This window comes from Pyrus communis, chromosome 8 (genome assembly GCF_963583255.1).
Source record: "Pyrus communis chromosome 8, drPyrComm1.1, whole genome shotgun sequence".
In the NCBI taxonomy this organism is placed as follows: Eukaryota; Viridiplantae; Streptophyta; class Magnoliopsida; order Rosales; family Rosaceae; genus Pyrus; species Pyrus communis.
In genome coordinates, this window is record NC_084810.1 from 6,697,466 (window position 1) to 6,720,901 (window position 23,436).

At 35.8% G+C, this 23,436-nt stretch overlaps 2 protein-coding genes across 2 annotated transcripts; one reads left to right on the plus strand and one right to left on the minus strand.

The window, feature by feature from the left end:
• Nucleotides 1-13,048: 13,048 nt before the first annotated feature.
• Nucleotides 13,049-16,561, plus strand: LOC137742547 (G-type lectin S-receptor-like serine/threonine-protein kinase At4g27290). Its single transcript, XM_068482450.1, has 7 exons — nucleotides 13,049-14,502; nucleotides 14,655-14,777; nucleotides 14,899-15,032; nucleotides 15,129-15,339; nucleotides 15,440-15,677; nucleotides 15,773-15,923; nucleotides 16,015-16,561. The coding sequence occupies exons 1-7, from the start codon at nucleotides 13,224-13,226 to the stop codon at nucleotides 16,312-16,314; spliced, it is 2,436 nt and encodes an 811-aa protein (XP_068338551.1). The 5' UTR covers nucleotides 13,049-13,223; the 3' UTR covers nucleotides 16,315-16,561.
• A 5,703-nt stretch (nucleotides 16,562-22,264) lies between these two features.
• LOC137742861 (uncharacterized) lies at nucleotides 22,265-23,014 on the minus strand. Its single transcript, XM_068482806.1, has one exon. The coding sequence runs from the start codon at nucleotides 23,012-23,014 to the stop codon at nucleotides 22,265-22,267; it is 750 nt and encodes a 249-aa protein (XP_068338907.1).
• Nucleotides 23,015-23,436: the final 422 nt, after the last annotated feature.

Consider the following 23,436-nt stretch of genomic DNA (forward strand, 5'->3'; position numbering starts at 1 on the left):
AAGCTGCGAAGCTCCAGTGAGTGACAATAATACAAGTATGTTATAATCAATAAAAAGAAAGACCATTGATCACAGTTTATAAACCTCAAATATAAGTTCGTAAATATGAAAACATAGTCAAGTCTCTAACAACTTTGAAGGAGTCACCCAGACATCCAACGGCTTTTCCCATTCAAACCACCAAGATTCTCAAAAACCATCGTTCATATGTACGTTAAAAACTAGGGCTAGAGGGACGCAATTCTGCCGAAGCCTACATAAGTAACCAAACAGGAAGTGGCCCTCCATAGCGAATTAACCAAGTAGAGCCACCCCTGAGTAACCATGTAGGTAATGACCCCCATCGCAGATTAACCAAGCAAAGTCACTCCCACAAATTTGTTAGGCAATGATCACCCATCGCGGATTAACTAAGCATGATCACCCCTAAGTATGTATGGCCATAAGGATCGCCCATCGTGGATTAACCAAACACAATCCATAAATAATATGGTCTCCCATTGCGAATTAACCAAGCAGGACCACTAATGACCCCCCATCGCGGATTAACCAAGTAGAGTCACACCTATGAAACTGTTAGGCAATGATCACCCATCACGGATTAACCAAGCATGATCACTCATAAGTATACATGGCCATAAGGATCGCCCGTCGCGGATTAACCAAGTGAGATCCATAAATAATATGGTCCCCCATCACGGATTAACCAAGCAAGACCATCCATGTACCACTACAACATGGTGCAGACTCGGTGTCACCTAACCCCGTGACACTAGGGTAACGGTCCCCTACTAGCCCTCGTATTTCTCAACATTTCAAATGTATATTTATAACACAATTCATAAACATTTCACTATGCACTTCAAATCACCTTTTCACAAATAGTTCCAATCCATGAATCAAATCACATTTAATGAAAATACATCGACGACCAATTATAAAATCACATTTTAACAGAAAACACGTTTATAAAACCAAGTCATACCCACAAAGGATACTAACATAAGAAAACAGGGTAATAATCATATCACATATACTAAAGTCACTCACCAAGACAAGTCCGCAAAGCCTCACTAAGTCTTTAGCAATACTAATTTTAGTAATTTAAATGATTCAATACTTATTGACCAAAAGTCAACTTCTAATCAACGGTGGGGTCCATATCCCTACGTAATTTGATCCGGAAGATCCACACATTAGATTTTGGATTTGTAATCTTCTAAAATCCACATTATGCCTTTAGAACTACATACTAAAATTTCATCACGATCCAACAATCGAATCGTGGATTCATATTTTGATCAAGTAAAATATCATAATGAAATTAGGTTCAAACGATCAAACCACGTCATAAAAATATCAAATAAAAATTCAGGACATCTAATTGAACTTAGAAAGGCATCGTCGGCCCACTGGCCAAAGCGCCACCGCCGGTGGCGATCGGGAGCCTTAACTTGCCGGAAAATTCAACAATTTCCAAAAATTACCAAATTTTATGGGCAAGTATATCTCAATGAGGGGAGCAATTCTCATACCTATGGCCAAGTTCAATTCGACCAGGAAGTGTCTCAATTTCATCCAAACCCGCCGAAGGTCCTAGAAATGGGGGTTCCTCGATTCATCGCCAAAATGAACTCTGACACCTCATCCAATACTTGGGCCTTGCTCTAGGGGTTGAGAGGAGTCTATTGGTAGTGATGATCGACAGTAATCATAGTCGGAATCACCGTAAAATGAGAAAAATCACCGGAAAACCCTCGGCACTTTGTGGCTTCGACCTAGAAAAATGGAAAGGAAAAATGGAAATCTAACACAACAGGGATGAAGGACTTGTCAAGAGCTTTCCATGGATACCAAGATTACCCAAAACGGAAGTCGGATGAAGAAGATATGGCCAGGTCAAAATGGCGGTTCGTAGGTGAAAAATGACCCCTTTTTTGGGTTTCTCATTTCCCCTCCTTACTCCCCCCTTCCCATTGGTCACTCTTCCCTTCCTTTTCTCTCCTGCCACCTGGCAGCATCCAGTCCTCTTTTTTTTTTTTTTTTTTCCTTCCCTCCTGATTCGTTCTCCTTTTCTCTCTTATTTCTAATTGGTCCCTCACTCTCTTATCTCATTGGTCCCTTTCCCACAAGGCCAGAGTTTCAAAATAAATTAGAAATCTATAATTTAGTAACAACTTCAAATGTCCGTAACTATACCGTTCAAAATTCGGACTCTCAAATGGCTTCCGCCTATGTGCTCGTGGTTTCGAGATCTATTCGAAAATGTTACTTGTGATCTTGAAAGATCAACGAATCTTAAAGATTAATTACGAAAATTCAAACCCAATAACTATTCGATTTAATTCCCAAAATTTACAGAATTAAAATTAAGTAATAAAAATAACGTAAACGTGAAATACGAATTTAAATTACGAGATACATAATGAATAGTGAAATTCTGAGGATGGGATTTCACAATATAAGCCAACTTGTTTCAAAGATTATCCTTGACTTTTGTTAATAGTCATTACATAACATGGTTTGATCGAGAATTGGTGTCTTTTAAAAATAAAAGCCCACTTACTTTCAGTTGTTGTAAGAGTGATTCTTGGTATGAAAACTTTGTGACCAATATTGTTTCCAGCATGTATTTTAGCTTCAATAATCCTATCAAATAATTGAGTAACAACTAATCTAGTTCCATTGCACAAACCTAAATATTGATTTAAATTTCGTAATAGCATAATTGGCATTCCTATTTTTAAAATTAAATTATGTGCAGGTAAACCATTGAAATCCAATAATTATATAACAAATCAATTATATAATTATTTATATCTGTAACAGTTGTGTTCATGTGTTACAATAGCACGTTCTCTTAAATAAACAAAATTGTCAAAACAATTTTCAAAATTGGGATAAGTTGCAAGAAAGATTGAATAAATTGGATTTGCAGAAGAATGAATTATCAAATCTTTAGGTATTTCTATCAAAGATGTGTCTTTATCATTTGAATTATTTTCATTATTTATATCATTAATTTTTCCATCATCTATTTGTAAAATCCAATTTGCAAAATCACTGATTTTTTTTTTCTTTTCTTCAATGCTTAATCCACTTCTTGATAATGACACACCCCGACCGAGATCAGGGAGTGCTGGCCGTCACACGGAGGTGACGTAACCATGTGCACGGTGCGGAAGCTAATAAAATAGTAATACAAATAGTACGAATAAATAAAAACTAGCAACATAAAGTAATAAAATCAAGTGCTAGCGTAAGTGAGACACAAGTTCAGAGCGTAAGCCTACAGCAGTCCAAAAGAAAATGATACGACAACAGTACACTCGAAGGTGACCCTACTCTGGTGCTCGTCTGTCAGAAATGCCGGGAAAGCCCTCTGGGAAACCACCGAACCTGCTAGACAACTAGAACCTGGAGGGGCGCAAAACAAAAGCGTGAGTGGGCAAAAACAAAGCTTTTCAAAAACCATTTCAAAAACAAGATTCTAACCCCTCGCCGTAAAACCTGTATACTTCCCAGAAAATGAACATATGTGCGTATGTATATAGATATGCCAATCATGTTCAAGAATATGCCATGTCGAAACCTCAGAATGAAATGCAAGTGCTCAGGTATAAATCATATCAATAACATATAATCTGGCAGCCGGAGTCACCTAACGTGACCTGTACGGCTACATCTAGAGCTCAAATATCAAAATCAATAACTAAACCTGCCCACGAGTCGGAACCACCTAAAGTGGTCTATACGACAGGCCTGGGTGTAATACATATAAACGCTCTAGTGCTACGATCACGTGAAGGCTGTGCGAATAATCGCGGGTCACCTACGGGTCGGAACCACCTAATGTGGTCTGTACGACAGGACTGTGCACCTAACTTGGATCCAAGCTAAGCGTGTGGTGCGGGAGGTGAACATCACGTGAAAGACTGTGCCCTACTCTGGGCGGGAGCACTAACACCGGGGGTGCAGGTTAAGAGCTCTCTAAGCATCTCGAATCGCTACTGAAATATAAACATGAATGACACTTACCTGGCACTTACCTGTGCGTCCACAGCACCCAATATGCACATGTATATGTATGCAACTAATAATGTGGCTAATGGTGCATCAACAACGATAATATAATGCATGACATGAAACAAATAACCCTTTCAATCAATTTCTGGGAAAATAAATGTATATAGGTATATACGGAAAACCAAAAGTCCACTCACTGGTATGTGGAAGGGTCGTAGCCCCCCTGCCTCGAGTGACCACGCTCGTCCTCGGGATACGTATCACCTATATGCGAAACAACTACAAAAACGTCAATTTTAAAGCACATAACCAACCTTTCGTAATAACTTCTCATACATTGCTCAAATTGGGCAAATGAATATACCAACGTGCTCTACTCAACCTCAGGATCACACCCAAATTTTTAGAAAAATTTTCCACCGCCGCACGCGCCGGCCACGTGCAGGCACGTGCCTGGCACGCTGACGGCGTCAACTGACGCCGTAGGGAATATCCCGTCAGTTTTGACAGATTCCGTCAACGGCGTCAGGAATATTCCGTCTCCTTCTCCGGCGAACCTCCGGCGCCGGAAAACTGGAAAATTTTCAAACTTCAATATCTCCTTCCTTTTTCGCCCAAATTTGACAAAATTAGTACCAAATTGAAGCTTGGAACTAGAGGAACACAATTATACTACTTTTAAGGGTTAAAAAAATCACGAAATCTCATCTGTCAAAACAATCCAACTCCGGCCAACTTCGAAACCAGTGATCCTGACGTCCAAATCCTTCAAACGAACCACTCCGAGCCTCCTTGGGACCTCACCAAGCTACCTACGAGCTTCAAATTTCCTAAAACGTGAGAAATCACGTGTGCATGAACAGTGTTCGAAATCGGACGTTATGGTTTCAACGTGAAAACGGTAGTGTTCTTACCTGAAAATGGTACGGTTGGACTCCCACGAGCCTCACGAGCTCGAATATGGCCTTGGTTTCCTCGATATGTGGGTGTTTGATGGGTTTTGGGTGTGTGTCCGTACGTATATGGTGAAAGGGAAGGGAAATGGTGCTCGGGAGGATCACAGGGAAAGGGACAGAAAAGTGTGGAGTATGGGAGTGTGTGTGTGGCTCCAAACATGCCAACCAAACTCACAACAACAATTAAACGTAAAGAAATCGAACTAGGGGCAATTTCGTCTTTTCACACGTACGTTAAAATGTTTCTGGGACGGGCTGTCACAGATAACCTCATATTTTATTTTAAATTAAAATTTTTAAAATGTGATCACAAATAAAAGCTATTTAAAGAAGCATTTATTATATCTTCTTTGCTTCCTCCAGGAATAACATGTAATATTTGTCGAAAATCACCACCTAATAAAAAAGGTTTACCACCAAATGGAATCTTACTTTCTCTGAACCATGTAAATGTGACAAAATATCATAAATCGATTTATCTAATGCTTCAAAACAATATTTATGATTCATAGGTGCTTCATCCCATATAATTAAATCTGTTTTTTCAATTAATGTTGCAAGATGTGTTTTTGTTTTTTTTTTTTTTGGACAAATTGAAGAATCAGTAATAACCAAGGGAATTTTGAATCTATAATGAGTTGTTCTACCACCTGGTAATAACAATGATGCTATTCCTGATGATGCCATTGCTAAAACAATTTTTCTTTCAGATCTAAGTTTAGTTATGATAGCATCCCATAAAAAAGTTTTTCTAGTACCTCCATGACCATAGACGAAAAATAGTCCTTTTTTTCTATTTACAGTATCTATAACACAATCATAAACATGTTTTTGATCTTGATTAAGTTGCGATTTCAAAACTATGTGTTTTTTGGACAATTCTTGACAATCATAATTTAACTCTTCTCTTAAAAGTTTAATTTTGATTTCTAACATTTTTCTTGCATCGGCCATTGGTAAATGATATTTATCTAAAGAAGTTGATGCATTATCTAAAGAACTTGATGCATTATTAAGAAGTAGTTCTAGTTCAAATAATACATAGTTTTTTACATCCTCTGGTACAATCATATCAGGAATTGCAAATTTTTTTCGTAACTTGTACAAAATATCATCATACATGTTTTTCCAATGACTATCAAAAAGAATTTGAGGATTTGCTACATCACAAAACAAAATTATTGTAACAAACTATTGTCTCAATTGAGCAGATGATGCAACATTTACAGCACATGACAAAGCTTTAATCCATTCTTTATCATCACTTAACAATCCCAATGAATTACATGCAGCATGATATGAAGAATGCAAAACACAATCAATAGTTTTTATATCATCAAAACTTAATGCACCATTTTTCAAATTCAAAAGCATTCTCAAATAATATAATTCACCAGATGCAAGATGTACATATGATATTCTACATATTGAACCTTTTTGTTTTCTTGGTTTCCAAATTTTTTTTTCGTGCATCATATACAAATTTTGACAGAAATTGTGTATAAGTCAATGCGTGTGCTTCGTTATAAGTTTTGTTAGCTTCAAACCAACTTGTTAGCATTGTATGTTCAGAAGCATTTTGATTAATAATCGACTGCAGTGATTGATCACCATTGAAAACAATATTTTGCTCTAATGGTAAATGCACCGGTAATCGTTCCACAAAAGGTTCTCTATGGTGTATAGAATATTGAAACAATCTCCAAACAGCTTCATAAGACGATATGTATCTACAACGATTATATGTCACTAGAATATGCTATTGATGCGTTATTCTCTATCAAATTCGATGTCTTTAGCTTCAGTATTTTGGTATCAGAGATAATAAGTGGAATGAAAAACAAGGGATTCTACCATGCAAACCACAGCCAAAACCTTATTGGACATGTAAGTAGCGAGAATAAACTTCTTCATACATATAGACCGATGGATGGCAATTGACCGAGTTTTGACACGTTGTAGTCATGGAAGTTATGGAATGAAGGCCGACCTTTAGAGCTGATTGATACATGTTTAGCAAGCTCATGTACGCTATCAGAAGCATTGTGTGGACACCATGAGGATAGGCCAAACATGGCATCTGTGGTTATAATGTTGGGAAGTGAGATTGTATTGGCTCACCCAAAACACCTGGTTTCTTTATAGAAAGGAACCACATGAAGCAGGTGACCAGTCGTCTTCAACCAACGAAATATCAATTACGCTTTTGGAGCGTCGATAGGGGTCGATTGGTTATAAACAGAGTGGGGAAACTCTATACCTAAGAAATAAAGTTGATTCATCAATTATCTATTTCAAAGAAAATAGTTCCTGGTTTTTATTAGAACCCAGTATACAATTTGCCGAAGAGATGTAGATGCATTTTTAAGGTTTAGGTAATTAAGTAAGGGAATTGTTATTAGCACTCAAAAAATATCATTTGTCATTTCAAACTTTTTATATTTAGAAAGAAAAATACATGAGGAGGAGTGTAAAATGAGATTTTTGAAATGCTAATAACAGATCCCTTAAGTAATACCCTTTAAAAGACAAACCACTAAAGGAGACGGCTCCGTTGCGCCACCCTTTGATGCATAACTTTTCACATTAAACTGACTTTTATTTTTCATTCATATTTTAAAACTAAATATTACAAAAATATTTCATTTCCCTCAGAGCCAATCACAAAAGGATGGAACAGGAGCCGCCGGCGGCGAAAACAAACACCAGTCGAACAAGAACAGACTTTGGAAAAACGAGAGAGATGCTTCATGGAGGGTTGGAATCCTCCAGTCAACGGGTGGATAATAAGACGGAGAAATGCACATATATTTAATGGCCGTGACCTGCGACTTTATGGTAAGATATTAAATGATATGTTTTGACAGATTAGCTTAACATGTTTCAAGGTTCAAAGAGACCTGAATATTATAGTCACCCAGTGATGTGATTAAATTTGTCATCCAATTAGATGGATTGTGATTGAATATGCACGCGATTAAGAGATTTGACTAAAAGATTTAAGCGGTGTTCTTTCTAGAAGCTCGTTGACTAAGAGCTTTTTTTTTTTTTTTTGAGTAAACGATATTATCTACATTAAGAGGTGGAGGAGTATGTTAAGCCTCACAATATACTAGCAATAATATAGTTAAAATTCATCTTTGATGAGAGTTGAACCTAAGATGTCTCACTTACAAGCAAAGAAGAATATCACTAAACCGTAGTACTAAGTGACTTTTAAAATAATAAAACATGTGTTAAAATATTATTTGATCAATTTTTTTTTTTTTAACAAACAATATTGTCTACATTGAAAGACAGAGGATGAACTTAGCCTCATAATAAACTAGTAATAATGTGATTTAAATTCGCCTTTGACGAGAATTGTATCTAAAATCTCTCACTTACAAGTGAAGTAGAATCTCACTAGACCGTAGTACTAAGTGGCAAATGAATTTTGGTTGGTTGCAAGGTTGACTCTTGGTTTTCATGATTTTACTGTAATTAGAACGAATCGTTACAAATTCCTCTCACATATTTATTTCAAAACAAAGAAAAATCATACAACCTAGTGATTAAATCAAGATTTACAGAGTCAACTATTAAAAATTTAAACCATCGTCATTTCAACCATTCATTCTCGCTTTTACTTAAAGTCACTTAATACTACGGTTTAGTAGTATTACTCTACACTTGTAAGTAAAATGTTTTAGGTTTGATTTTCGCTAAAAACGAATTTGAATCACATTATTGTTAGCCTATTGTGAGGCTAAGCCCTCTCCCTTCTTAGTGTATATAATATCGTTTGTCCAAAACAAAAACAAAAAAAACCTTCACCGGCTACATCATCAAAGATTTATAATATTTGGATACTCACTAAATTCTTTCCCTTTTAAATTTGTCAAATAATATTTTAACATATATTTTATTATTTTAAAAATAAAAGACATATTATTTAATTTTTCTTAAACATTAAAAAAAGTAACACTTGATATTTTTTATTAAATCAAATTAACAAATAAATATATAGAGTATATATTAGTGATTACTAAAGTATTATTCTTAAAATGAATAGTCACTTCGTATTATGATCTAGTGATATTTCCTCTTGTAAGTAAGAAGTCTTAAGTTTGATTCTTGTCAAAGATGAATTTAAATTACATTATTGCTAACCCGTGAGATTAAATACATCGTTTGTTTAAAAAAAAAAAAAAAAAAAAAAAGTGGCAGTTATTGCCAATTTGCCAACCGAAACCAACCCCAACCAACTCCTTTTGGATTTCTTCGAATTATCTTCTTAAAATGCGCAAGTGGCAGTTATTACCAATTTGCCAACCCCAACCAACCCCTTTGGAAAAGGGTCGTTTGCGACTTATGACGATGTAATGTAAAACCTTCATCAAAACCAAGACGTTGTGTTTTAGTCCACTTTTCTCATTACAATTTGAAAGCCTCGTCAAAGCTTTCAACTTCCCCCTAGACGTCTTTTTACAGTTAACTGCATTTTGCAATTAAATTTATCAATAATGCTATTTTTACCATAATTTTATACTATATTTCTTTAACATCTGAGATTGCAAATGAGTTGGATAGCTACATCATCTAAATTAATTAGTATTTAATCAAAATGTTAATCAATAATTAATAAAAAGATTGTTAATTAAATGATGATTATGGTATATGAGTAGTCTCATTCTTCCACCTATGATTATTTAAGTATTTTAATTAATAAAAATATTGAAATTAAATGATGTAGCTTGTCCAACTCATCTATCACCTAAGATGGTAAAGAAATGTGGTATAAAATTATGGTAAGAATAACATTACTCTAAATTTATTGAACACACATTGATAATCATATGGTTTGTATCATTATAGTCTTTGGTAGCGTGACCATCATGTACCTGAAACATTTTTAATTAGTAGTCAACACCTATTATATATTTTGATATGTTACATTTGAGACCACGATTTTCTTGAGCAGGAGTAAGATGGATCGAAATATGAACACTACCGATAGGATTTGAGTTGCTCAATTGTGCTCTGGAAGGTAGACAAAGTCTTATTCCGCAAGACACAGAAACCTTGATCTGATTGGGGATCAGACATGTTTCCTATATTCTTGGAGATTCTTACAATCTAGGGATTGGCTTGTGCCGCGTGTAATCAAACTTTTAGGAGGAAACAATATCTAATCCTAGACATCCTCTTGGATTCACCCAGTTTAATATGGATTTCATACCTTAACATGCCTCTCACTCGACTAAGGTAAATACACTCATTTAGGGTTCATATCTGGAAACGCAACTATCACATACATTATTTTCTTGCGTACTACTTGAGTCTCATATTACTTACTAACTTGACCGTCTAAGAGTCTTTAGCCAGTACTTCACCATTGTTTGGTCTTTGACATATAGCCCAATTTGCCCAGCCCCTCTGTCCGTGGCAGTGCACAAATTTAGTTCCAACACTACAATAAAATAAAATTAAGTATACAAACTGAATGTCTGGATCATCTAGTCACAACGATATTCATTATTCAACATCTATTCATTTTTTTACATAAACAAAATATCTAAAATCAAACCTATGACTCTCACTTACAAAGTAAAGAAGAATACCACTAAACTACTGACTATTTAAAATATATTTAGTGAAAATAAATGATTCTAAGTTCAAAGGATCGTATCTATTTTAATTAAATGGACTATTGTTAATATTAGCTAAAAAAAATTGAACTTATATCAAGTTTTCTTAAATACACATGACACTAACATTTTAAGATAATGTACAATCAAATTGTTAAAACAAACACATGTTTAATCTAAAAAACTTAAAAACGACGAGTCTATTTCAAAACGCCTATATGTTTTGACACATTGGCTTAAAATGTTTCGATGTTCAAAGAAGCCTTAATAATATATTCCCTCGGTGAACTTGCTCACTCAAGTTAAAATAAACTGATGTGATTAAATTTGTCATCTAATTAGATGGATTATGATTGAATATGCACCCCATCAAGCGGTGTTTTTTTCCAGAAGCTTGTTGACTAAGAAATTAGACTCTTGGTTTCATAATTTTACTCTATTTACAACTAATCGTTTACATGTCTTAAACAAGATTTTATTTCAAAACAAAGCCAAATCATGTAACTCCTGGTGTGATATAATCAAGATTCATAGAATTAGCGCAAAGTCAACTATTTTAATTATTAATTTAATAATTTAAGGATCGTCTTTGGAACCAACTAAACTATACCTGCTACATGAGATATAGATGATACTAGGGCACTCACTAGTGAGTACTTACATTTTAATTTTGTCTAATGGTATTTTAATTTTAGCACATATTTTATTGTTTAAAAAAAGAGGAAACTTGATACGAATCCAATTTTGTGAGTCATTTTTGAGATAAGTCCAATTATATTTCATGTCAGTTTTTTTCATTTTCATACCAATTTACTCCTAAAATTACTTGTAAGTAATCAATATTATCCCTTGATTTTAGGATTAGTATTTGTGATAAGTTTTACCTATTTGAGGTTTAAAGAATAAAATTCCCTTAATGATAGGATAATTGTTGGAATAAAATTACTTCCTATATATCTCTAAGTCAGGATACGCCTCTTCATTTCTTCTTCATTTATCTATTATTTCTTTTTGGTTTGTTATCTAAAACTTTTTTCTTAGTTAGGATTTATCATTTGCCTTGCGAATCTTTTTCTTCTTCATCATTATTCAGTTTTCCTCTTCTCTTCTTAGGCTACCACTATATATGAAATTTGATTCTGTTTGATCAAAGAATGGAGGTTGGTTGGCTTCTTTCATCAAATTGCTGGTTGTATTCAAATTAGTTAATTTCATGGTCAAAATTGGATCTTCATTTGAGTTGTATTTTTACTCAAATTAATTGGTTTCATGGCCGATATTAATCTACCTGTATCACAAGATTTTGTTATATAACCTACCTCTATTATAGGTAGATTATATTTTTCTATTTCTATTATCTATCTCTATCACAGATTGCTTCTATATGTTTTCCTATATTACATAGTAATTTATCTTGCTTATAGGTAGGTAAATTGTGTATTTGTACCTTTCAGTTCGTTTATCTACCTATTGATTAAATATATTTTCTTCGTTTGATATCTTACTTATAGGTATATGTACATTTATGTATTAGTACCTTTTAATTAGGTTGTATATTTTTGCAACTTAATCTGTGATAAAAATATTTTATTTTATTAAAAGGGTAAATAATTGAAACTTTTTTTAAATGTTTAGTGGATTGCAGATGTTTAAATATTCAAAATTCGAAAACAAGGGGTAAAATAGGTTAAAAAAATAGTTAAGTGGACTTAAATCAGAAATTTCAAAAAATTGGACTAAAGGTAATAGTACGTCAATTTTTTGGACCTATATCTTAATGCCCCTTAAAAAAATAATAGACATATTATTTAATTTTTCTTGGGTTTAAAAAAAATAAAAAACATGTGACATTTTTTAATTTGGCCAAATCAAAAAATGAATATATAAAGTACTCACTAATAAGTAATATTATTCCTAAAATTAGTACGTGAAAGTTATTGCCAATTTGCCAACCCAAACCAACCCCTTTTGGGATTTCTTCGATTTACCTTATCAATAGGGTTTGTTGTGATCTGTGAGGATGTAAAGTTAAACCTTGACCAAAACCAAGAGCACTGCCTTCTTCCTCAAGGGTGTGTTTTAGTCCACGTTTCTCGTTGAAAGTTGAAAGTCTGATTAAAGTTTTCAACTTTCCACTAAAATATCCTTTTTATTATTGTATTTTGCAATCAAGTTTATCGACCACATATTGATAATTATATCATTTATACATCTATAGACTATAGCCATCGTAGGATTAAATTATCAATACTATAGGCGACATGTTTGTCTTCTATCGACAATCATATCATCGATACATCTCATCAATACATCTATAACCGTACAATTAAGTTACCAATAATACAAACAACACGTCCGCATCTATAAAAAAATAAAAACAAAACAGTGAAACTCATGATTAAAAAAAGCTCACTTGTTAATATCGGCGGTACATCCGCATTTTCAGTACCAAATCTTTATCGTAAGAAAAAAGGGAAAAACAAAATCTGCCGTCCCAAGTCAATGTCTGATACAGCCAAGTCAACTCCGTTTAGTTCATAGTCTTTGCCCTGCTAATCCTCCATCAAGTACTATCAAAACTTGAACTTTTAAAGCAGTAATCTAGTATTCAATGGAGCTCCTCTGTTTCATGGTTTTCAGTATTTGTTTGCTCTTCCCTGTGAGCCAAACTTCATCAGCTGCTGATACCATCACTGCATCTCAGTCCCTCAGCGATGGCAAATCGTTGGTTTCTTCTCCCGGCGGAATATTCGAGCTTGGTTTTTTCAGTCCAGGCATCTCCAAGTCTCGTTACTTGGGAATCTGGTACAAAAATATCCCAGTCCAAACCGTTATTTGGGTTGCAAATAGGCAGTCTCCAATCAATGGTTCCACTGGCAGTTTGATGATCAACACCACAGGGCATCTCGTCCTTGTCGAGAACAACCAGACAGTTATTTGGTCTGCGAATTCGTCGAAACAAGCCAACAGCCAGAGTCCTGTCCTGCAGCTGTTGGACAATGGCAATCTTGTCCTGAGAGACGAGAGAGATACCAACTCAGGGATCTACTTGTGGCAAAGCTTTGACTACCCTTCTGATACTTTACTGCCGGGAATGAAGCTCGGGTGGGACCTGAAAACCGGACTTAACCGGCGTGTAACAGCATGGAAGAGTCCGGACGACCCTTCTCCGGGGGACTTTATATGGGAGATGGTGCTGCACAACAATCCTGAGCCTGTTATGTGGAAAGGGTCTAATGAGTTCTTGAGAAGCGGTCCATGGAACGGTGTTTTGTTCAGTGGAAGACCCCCTAAGGCGCTTCCGGCTTTGAACTTCACTTTTGTCTCCAATGAGGATGAGGTTTACATGATATTTCAGATGGTGAACGAGTCGTTGCTTGGACGGATGATTATGAACCAAACCATATCATTTCGCCAGCAGTGGATTTGGTCACAGGCAGAACAGAATTGGACACTCTACGGATCGTTTCCAAGAGACCCTTGTGACAGTTATGGCCACTGTGGTGGCAATGGCAATTGTGTTCTTGGTTCATCCCCAATTTGTCAATGTTTGGAGAGGTTTGTTCCTGCGTCGCTTGAGAAGTGGAAATTGAACGATTTTTCAGGAGGTTGCGTGAGAGGAAAACCGTTGAACTGCAAGAATGATGGGTTTGCTAAGTATCACGGGTTGAAATTGCCGGATACTACGCATAGTTGGATAAATAAAAACATGAACCTCGATGAATGCAGGGCCAAATGCTTATCGAATTGTTCTTGTTCGGCTTATACAAACTTGGATGTGAGAGGAGGAGGCAGCGGTTGCGCCATCTGGTTTGGTGATCTTGTTGATATTAAGCAAATCCCGGGTGGTGATGAAGATATATACATCAGGATATCTGCTTCAGAACTAGGTATAAACTCAAGTACAATTTCTCTGTTGTGTGTTTTTTCTTTACTAGTCCAATTTGATCATTAGGGATTTAACGTCCCCTTTAGCTTAATTGTGTAATTTTGTCTGGTGATCAACTACGTATGTTAATAATGTCTCGATTCGTCTACAAAGGAGGGAAAGACGAGAAATGGAAGATAGGAGTGATAGCTGCGTCTGCATTTGCTGTAATTGTTGGGATGCTCTTCGTTGGCTATTGTTACATTCTAAGATTCAGAGGCAAGAAATATCTCAAAGGTAAAACTATCTGCTCTAACCTCCAGTGATGAAAATTCCCAAAAGGTCTTTTTCGATATATAATTATAGAATCATTAGTTTATTATCACTTATTGTTGTTACTTTTTAATGATTATATAAGGTGAGGACATTGAGGAACAGAAGGAAGATGACCTGGAGCTGCCATTGCTCGACTTCACAACAATAGAGAGTGCCACTAATTACTTTTCGATCAACAATAAGCTTGGAGAAGGTGGTTTTGGACCTGTATACAAGGTAATTTTTGGTCTGCTAGCACATGAAACGTAATTTAAGGAAGCACTTGATTCCTGAAGGAGTAACAATCTTTCGGAAAATGTGAATAATCTTCAGGGTAGATTAGTAGAGGGACAGGAAATTGCAGTCAAGAGGCTTTCGAGAAGCTCTGGACAAGGAATAAAGGAGTTCAAAAATGAAGTAATACTGATTGCCAAACTTCAACACCGAAACCTTGTAAAGCTTCTTGGTTGTTGCATTCAGGGAGAGGAGAAATTGCTGATTTATGAATACATGCCCAACAAAAGCTTGGACTACTTCCTTTTCGGTGTGTTCCCTTAAAATTCTGTTTCTTGTTGGACTTTATTTTTAGTTTGATCCCTTGAGATTCTGATAGTTTATGGGACTTCAAATTTACAATTTTCCAGATGAAACACGGAGTAAGTTGTTAGATTGGCCTCAGCGCTTCCAAATTATCTGCGGGATTGCTAGGGGGCTTCTCTATCTTCATCAGGACTCCAGACTGAGGATTATACACAGAGACCTCAAACCAAGTAATGTTTTGCTCGATAGAGATATGAACCCGAAAATCTCAGATTTTGGTCTTGCTAAAACTTTTGGTGGGGATCAAACTGAAGGAAATACAAACAGAGTGGTTGGAACATAGTAAGTATTTTTGACACATTCTTCGCATAATATACATTATGTGTCCTTTTGTTTGCATTTAACATGCTCAATTGTTTCAATGATCACCTCTACAGTGGTTACATGGCTCCTGAATATGCTACCGAAGGGCAGTTCTCTGTAAAATCTGATGTCTTTAGCTTCGGTATTTTACTGCTAGAGATAATCAGCGGAAAGAAAAGTAAAGGATTCTATCATCTGAACCACCGGCTTAACCTTATCGGAAATGTAAGTTACAAAAGTATGTTAAAGCACAATTTCGTTTCATTCTGCATGCTAAAACAATTGATTACTGATTAAAATGCTTAACATGTGTTAGGCATGGAGATTGTGGAAAGAAGGAAGGCCACTAGAACTGATTGATAAAGGGCTTGGGAACTCATGCACTCTATCAGAGGTGCTGCGATGCATCCACGTCAGTCTCTTGTGTGTGCAACAGCAGCCTGAGGACCGGCCAACCATGTCATCTGTCGTTCAGATGCTATGCAGCGAAAGCACCTTGCCTCAGCCTAAAGAACCAGGGTTTGTTCCGGAAAAGGGTTTACTCGACGGAGAGTTTCCCCTAATCAATGAACCGTCATCTAATGGATTAACCATTACACAGCTCGAGGCTCGTTGATCATATAGATCTATGCTGTGTTGTTTTGGCATACATAGTATATAAACCTTAAATCCTCCAGTATCCTAGTTAAACTAGTCCTTTTTTATTGAAAAGTTCTTGTTTGCAGGGGATAAATGTCATTTTCTACCTGCAACAATGTACTCAATATTAAAACAACCAGTGCCATTTTCACTCTACTTGATATCTGGGGTTATAACGACAATCTATCCAGCGAATAAGAAAATCTGTTCAAGTATATATTGAGCATGCATGAACCATTAATTTCAAACAAAGTAGCAGGCCGGTCCTGAGATTTTTGAGGTTCTGGGCGACGCCAAAAAATATGCTCTAACTTCCTGTAAGAAAAATTATTTGTTTTCTCATGTAAAATTTCAAGAAATTATACTTAGAAAAGCTTTTCAAACTCAATAATTTAGAAACACGAAAAAACTAATTTAATTTGTATTGAAAGAAGGAAACTAAAAAAACCCTGCCCATGGATGATGAGTTTTGTTCCCCCTCTATCTGAACTTTTAAATTATTTTCATATAATCGTGAGGTGTTTTTCTTATTTACTAACCTTGTCAATACGGAACTAAAAAAAATATTCATATTTTGGAGTCTTTAATTGATATAAGCAATGAATGAGCACCAAATTAAACCTAGTAAAGGCATACATATATTAATTTATATATTAAGGGCTAATGCTAGGGAGACCAACTTGTTAAGTCAAATTTTGTAAACCATATGGTGTGATTGTTGATGATTGGATTATTACTTAAGTGTTGATTAATATGCTTATTTTCTATTAGTGACACATTATATGAGTTGCAAATTTAGTCTAACAATTTGGTCTACCTAGCATTACTCTTTGTTGAAGGTTAGACTTGAATTGGAATGAATGTCAAAAAGTTGCAACTCACATAGCTACTAGTTAGTAGTTATAATCGAACAGAAGGTAAAAAAGAATTAACAACCAAACAAAAATTTGTAAAAATTGGAAAGAAAAAAACACACATAGCATTTTGAACGCAAGACCTCCACAATAATTTTAAATAGCAAAAACCAATACTTATGGTTAAACTTCTTGGGCATTTGACCAAATTTTGTAAGCTTATACCCTTATGGAAAGAAATTCATAAAAATTGGAAAGTAAAATGATATGATTTTGAACCCAGACCTTCTCTTTATTGAGGAGAAACCATCCCTTCTTGTTAAACTTCTTTCAAATTAACCAAATTTTATAAATTTATGTTCTTACGAAAATGTAAATGGATCTACCGTCTTAATGTTTTTTGTGCCTCCAATTTTTTAAGGTCCGGGACCATCACCATGTTCGCATTGGGCCAGGGCCGGCTCTGCAAAGTAGCCTACATAACTCAGAACGCAATGAAGGAACGAAGGAAGACGACTAAAACCGATTCATGAAGGGCTCGGGAATTCCTGCACTCTATACGACTACTGTATTATGCATCCATATGATTTTTTGTGCGCCTTTCCTGAGGACAAGCCAAGATTGTCCCATGTAGCACATGTATGCGGTACGAAGAAAGTTCAAATTTTCACCAAAAAATCAATTGATAATATATGAAATAACCTTACTAAACACGACATGTTTGTTCTAGTAAAATGATTTATTCAACGAAGATTGTCTTTACTTAACAAGGCTCGTTAAGGATCATTCGGTTTTATCATCAATTTGATGCAGTGTTGTTTATCACATATTATACAAGTCCAACCGCAAAAACAAACTTTCAAATAAAAATAAACTATATTATGTTAATTACCAAACGTATCAGTCATCCAACAACCATCTTCTGCGTCTGCCTCTCCTTTTTTTTTTTCGAACTATAAATTCTCTGTTCTTTTGAAATGTTGGATATCCCATACTTTTTAGCTGTTAGATTTGTGGATAGAAATATAATAATAATTTGTTCAGAATATCAAATTCTCAATCAGACCCCACACCCTCTAGAACAAGTGAATATTTCACCACTGTGGGCGCACACGAAGTCAACAATCCTGTGGGTGGAGCTCAATTGCAGTATACAATATTGTATTTATTGTAACTTGGAAGTATGTATGTGCATCAACCCATCTCAGACGGCATCTGCAACTTGAAGCAATGGAAAATCAAATGTTTTTTCATTCATTTTTGTTGGAATTTATTTGTCCTTCTCCTTCAAAACCCTCACTTGCAGCCGATGCTATTAGTTAAAAATCCCAACCCCTCCGAGTGGTTACGATTCACAAACCCCGATTTTTATAGCTCAAACTTCTTCCATCACTTGAAACTATTATCGTTACATCAACGATAGACTGCGAAGGTATAAATAATGTTGTGAACAAAACAAACAGCAACCTAGCTATATTTGTGGTAATTAATTAAGCAGAAAACAAGCATGACACACGGAAGTTTTGTTCCCAACCTACCAGTTTCATACAAGTCAAAGATAAGATTAAAAAGGCTTGCTGCAGTTGATAATTTGAGAGAAGACCATATACCAACAACTGTGAAGATATGACACATATAGTTAAATAAGACCAGTCATATAGTTAAATAAGACCTTTGTGCTTGTGTTTTCTCTCTTCAGTCTTCTGGAAGGCCGAAAGTGTGGACTGCTACCCTCTGTTGACTAGTATGCACATCATCTTTATAAAAACAAGGGCAACCGTTGATCTTTACCATTGACGCACTCATGCAGCCAAGGGATGTGTCCATTAGTAGATGAAGAAGGAGGCAACAAAAAAATAAATAAAACTAGTTTTGACTTGTCTCATGGAGCAAGATTTTTCCGAATTTCGCACAATTATTTGTCGCATGAATTGGAATGGAATACTGAACAACAACGTCCTTTTCATTCTGATTGTATCTTTAATTTGAAGGATACGATTACCATTAGGCAGAGAGCTCAAAAACAAAAAGAATTCAATGAAGTGTTTTGGTTTTTTGCTAGTTTGCATCTATCTAGAACTCGTGTGAGATGCGCTTAGCCCGAGTTTCACGTGTATGTGATACTTGAGTGCAATTTTTACACAGAGATTGTTCATGTGTTGAGACCCTCTGCATGGACTCGTATGTCTACATTATTGTCGGTGCACATGAGCATGCTTTTACCATTTTCGTTGATGATGGTATTTTATAATCTTGAAGATTTGGAATATCATTTTTATAGAAAATGCTTATGCTTCTCATACTTTTTACTTAGTATGATTTTAGAAATGATACGGGTTTTGAAGCGAGGAGTTAGTATGATACGAAAAGAAAAGAATTTTAGAAAATAATTATTTTTGCCCACTCACATTTTCTGTTTTTCACCCCCATGAGTTAGTAGCTATACTCTGGAGGCGACGAGAAATCACTGGCAGTTATGACATCCACTCTTATTCTAATTTTGTTTTCAAACGTTAATTTATTCGTAATTTTTTTTTAACACATTACTTTCATGTTATGGATTTGTCACCTTCAAGTGGATATCAGTATCCACATGAATATTGGAGTCGGAGTGCATTTAGCCCAATATTCTCATAAACTAAAACCTAATTATATCCATAGTGTCGTTCCCAATTATAAGACACACGGACGACCTAAACCTAAATCTCATGGCCTTTTTAGTTGTCCACCTCTTATTCCTTCTCTCCTGTTTCTCCTCCTTGTCCTCTCCCCCACTTTTCTTCCTTCCCCAATTCATCTTGGCCAACGTTGAACAAGCTCTCCCAGAACAACAGACAAGTATGGATTCATAAAGTTACAAATGCCACAAACAATGCCGTTGAAGCTGCAAAGAGGGCCGGAGGCATCACAAAAGAATGGAAGAGGTGCCGCTTCATAAGGCGGCCAAACAAACACTAGTCGAGCAAGAACAAAGCTTTAAGAGAGAGATATTGCTTGATGAAAATTTGGCCGGGTACAATCCTCCAGTCAACGGGTGGATAATAGGACGTAGAAATGCCCATGTATCTGATGGTTGCTAAAGCATGGTGTAGATTTGCCACTTTAAATTATATGTTTTACACATTGGATTAAAATGTTTCTACGTTCCAAGAAAACCTTAATATTATAGTCATCTAATTAGATGTCTTATGACTCCCTCAAAAATGAAATTTTCTATGATCTCTCTATCACTTCACACTTTAATGTCAATTCGCGTGTGTTGACATTATAAACATTGTTGAAATCCCACATCGGCTAGAGAAGTAAAGAAATAAGAGTTTAAATATCTTAATTACACTCCAACTAATACCAAGACCTTTTGTGATCAAGCCCCACACCTGACAGATTGTGCATGTGGTAATTACCAAGTTAGGAGTAATATATGTGTTGTTGGAAATGGGTTGTATGACTCGTTTCTCTGATAATTTTACATGGTATCAGAGCCAAGGAGTGGGCCGGTATGTATTACCACATGATGGGTGGGTCCCCTTAGCCTCGCGCGATAATGGTGGGTCCCTTGGCCCCGCGTGTAGGGTGAGTCCTCTTGGCTCTACGTGGTTGCCGATGTGTGGATCTCTCACGTGTGACCCACTAATAGGATCTCATATGAGGGGGCGTGTTGAAATCCCACATCGACTAGAGAAATAAAGAAACAAGAGTTTAAATATCATAATCTCACTCCAACTAATACTGAGGTTTTTTGTGATAAAACCTCACACCTGACGGATTATGCAGGTGATAATTATCAAGTTAGAGATAATATTGGTTTTTTTGGAAGTGGGCCGTATGGCCCGTCTTTCTGATAAGTTTACAAACATTGTGTCAAAAACAAGAAGTGGCAACAAAAAGGCAAACCCATTTATAACATTTCTCTTATTTATATGCACGCCACTAAGAGGTTTTTTTTTTTTTTTTTTTTCCTAGAAGATTGTTGACTAAGAAAGGAAAACAAAGAAGCACCCATCGCCATTGTCAATTCAATATCCATTATGCGCTTGATCGGAAAAAAAGTCATTTGACTCTTGGTTTTCCTAAATTTTATTCTATTCAGGACGAATGGTCTACAAAGACAAATAAAGTTGAATTAAAATAAAATTGAATTAAGAATTGTTTCAGAACAAGGACAAATCGTACAAATCGTGCAGTGAGTAAATCAAGATTTACACTCGATAAAGAAATCAACTATTAATAATTTAACAATTGTCCTTTCATTGGACCAAAAAAAATAAAATAAAATAAAATAAATAAAATTGTCCTTTCAACCAACTAAACTTCACTGCTCTACGAGGCCACCCCCAACCCTAGGCTATGGGCTAAACTTCATCCCAAAATTTCCCCCAAACTCAATCCAACTCAAGGAAAAAATTTGAACTAAATGCTAAATGGGGAATTGAGGTCAGATTTAACCCAAAATTTAGCCCAAAAGTTGGTGTGGGCTCCATCGAAGGGATTGTTTTTCAGCATTTGGGCGCCAAACGCAGCCCACGATGACGCGTAAAACACCTAATGTGCGAGGCTTCCGACCACCAGTGACGCACCCAAGTGGGGCCTGTCGACCACGTTCCGCATGAGCCCCAACGGCTCCTTCCATCCACTGGTTGTGATATCAGGCCGTTGGTTAATATAACGACCTAGATTCAAATTTCTTTTTTGTTTAGTTTTTATATTTATATATTATTAAATTCAATGGCTGATCGAATATAATCAAATTTAACAGTAAAATAAAAGATCTAACAGCCCAAATTTAAATCCAATGGCTAAAATAATTTAAAAAAAATATTTAACTCAAAATTCACCAAAAAACTCTGTAAATACCTATGTATTTGTTCAAACATCCACACAAAACTCAATTTTCTCCTACAATATCTATGTAAGACTCTTGCCTATGCGAAAATAATTTCTTCTTTGCACTATCGGGATGAGAAAAACTTTTGACAAAGGTAGACCAACTAGGATAAATATCATCAGTTAGGTAGTAACCTAGCTCATACCTATTACCATTTATCTTGTACCTAAATTCTGGTGCCCATCCATTCACAGCATTATCGAACAGAGGAGAAGACCAAAGAACGTTGATATCGTTGTTTGATCCAGGAGCGCCGAAGAATGCATGCCAAATCCACGGGTCGTAAGATGCCACAGCCTCGAGCACGATGGTTGGTTTGTTATGACGGCCCTTGAATTGCACTCCCAATGCATACAATCGAGACTTCCTATCATGCCAAGGAAGCCTCTTTTGTCTGCCTTGCGTAGTAGCCTCTTCAAGTCTTTACGATTTGGCTTGCGAAGGTATGTGGCTTCATATATGGCTTGAATTGCCTGACATAAGCACTTCAGTTTCTCAATAGTAGTACTCTCCGCAATTCGGCAATACTCGTTAGTTAAGTCTGCAGAGCACCCATTAGCTAGCATTCGAAATGCAAATGTGAACTTCTGATGAGGTGATAGACTTTGATGGTCGACGACATCTATCTTCCTTGCAAAGTAATGGTCATGATTGACAATTGCGTTCAAGATGCTTTCAAAAAGCTCTCTCCTCATTCGAAACAGCCTCCGAAAATCATGAGCAGGAAATCTCGGACGCTCAATGAAATAATCTTTCATCATTCGGTCATGACACTCTTCTCTATCATGTTGCACAAATGAACGCCCCATGACAGAACCATGATGGCTAGATTTGCCATGGTGCTCATATTGCATAAGCGAGTTTACAAGTTCAGCTTCGACATTCATCAATTCTGCATCCTCAATGTCAAGCCTTACTTGGTATTGTGCCATCTGCATTGCGCGCTACGCCTTCTTCTATCACCCATTGATAAGATATTGAGGATTTTTTGGAAACAAAAACTATTTGAAAGTTGAAAGATTGGTGAATATAAAGGATGATTGAAGGTTGAAAGATTGTGTGATCAACTAATATTGGTCCTGTGTTTATATAGAGGATGATTGATGAACGTTGAAAGTTTGGTGTTGAACGGTTGGTAAAAGTTGAAAGTTTGGTGAAAGTTGAAGACTTGCTTTGTGGAAAAGTTAGTGATTTTTCAATATTTATCGGAATTTAAATATTTTTAAATTAAAATGTTCATAAAATTAATTTACAATAGTCTACATATATATATATATATATATATATATTCTTAAATTTAATTTAAGAAAAAAATTAGCTTAAGTTCATTCTTTAATAATCTCTGGCTAAAATTTTAGGC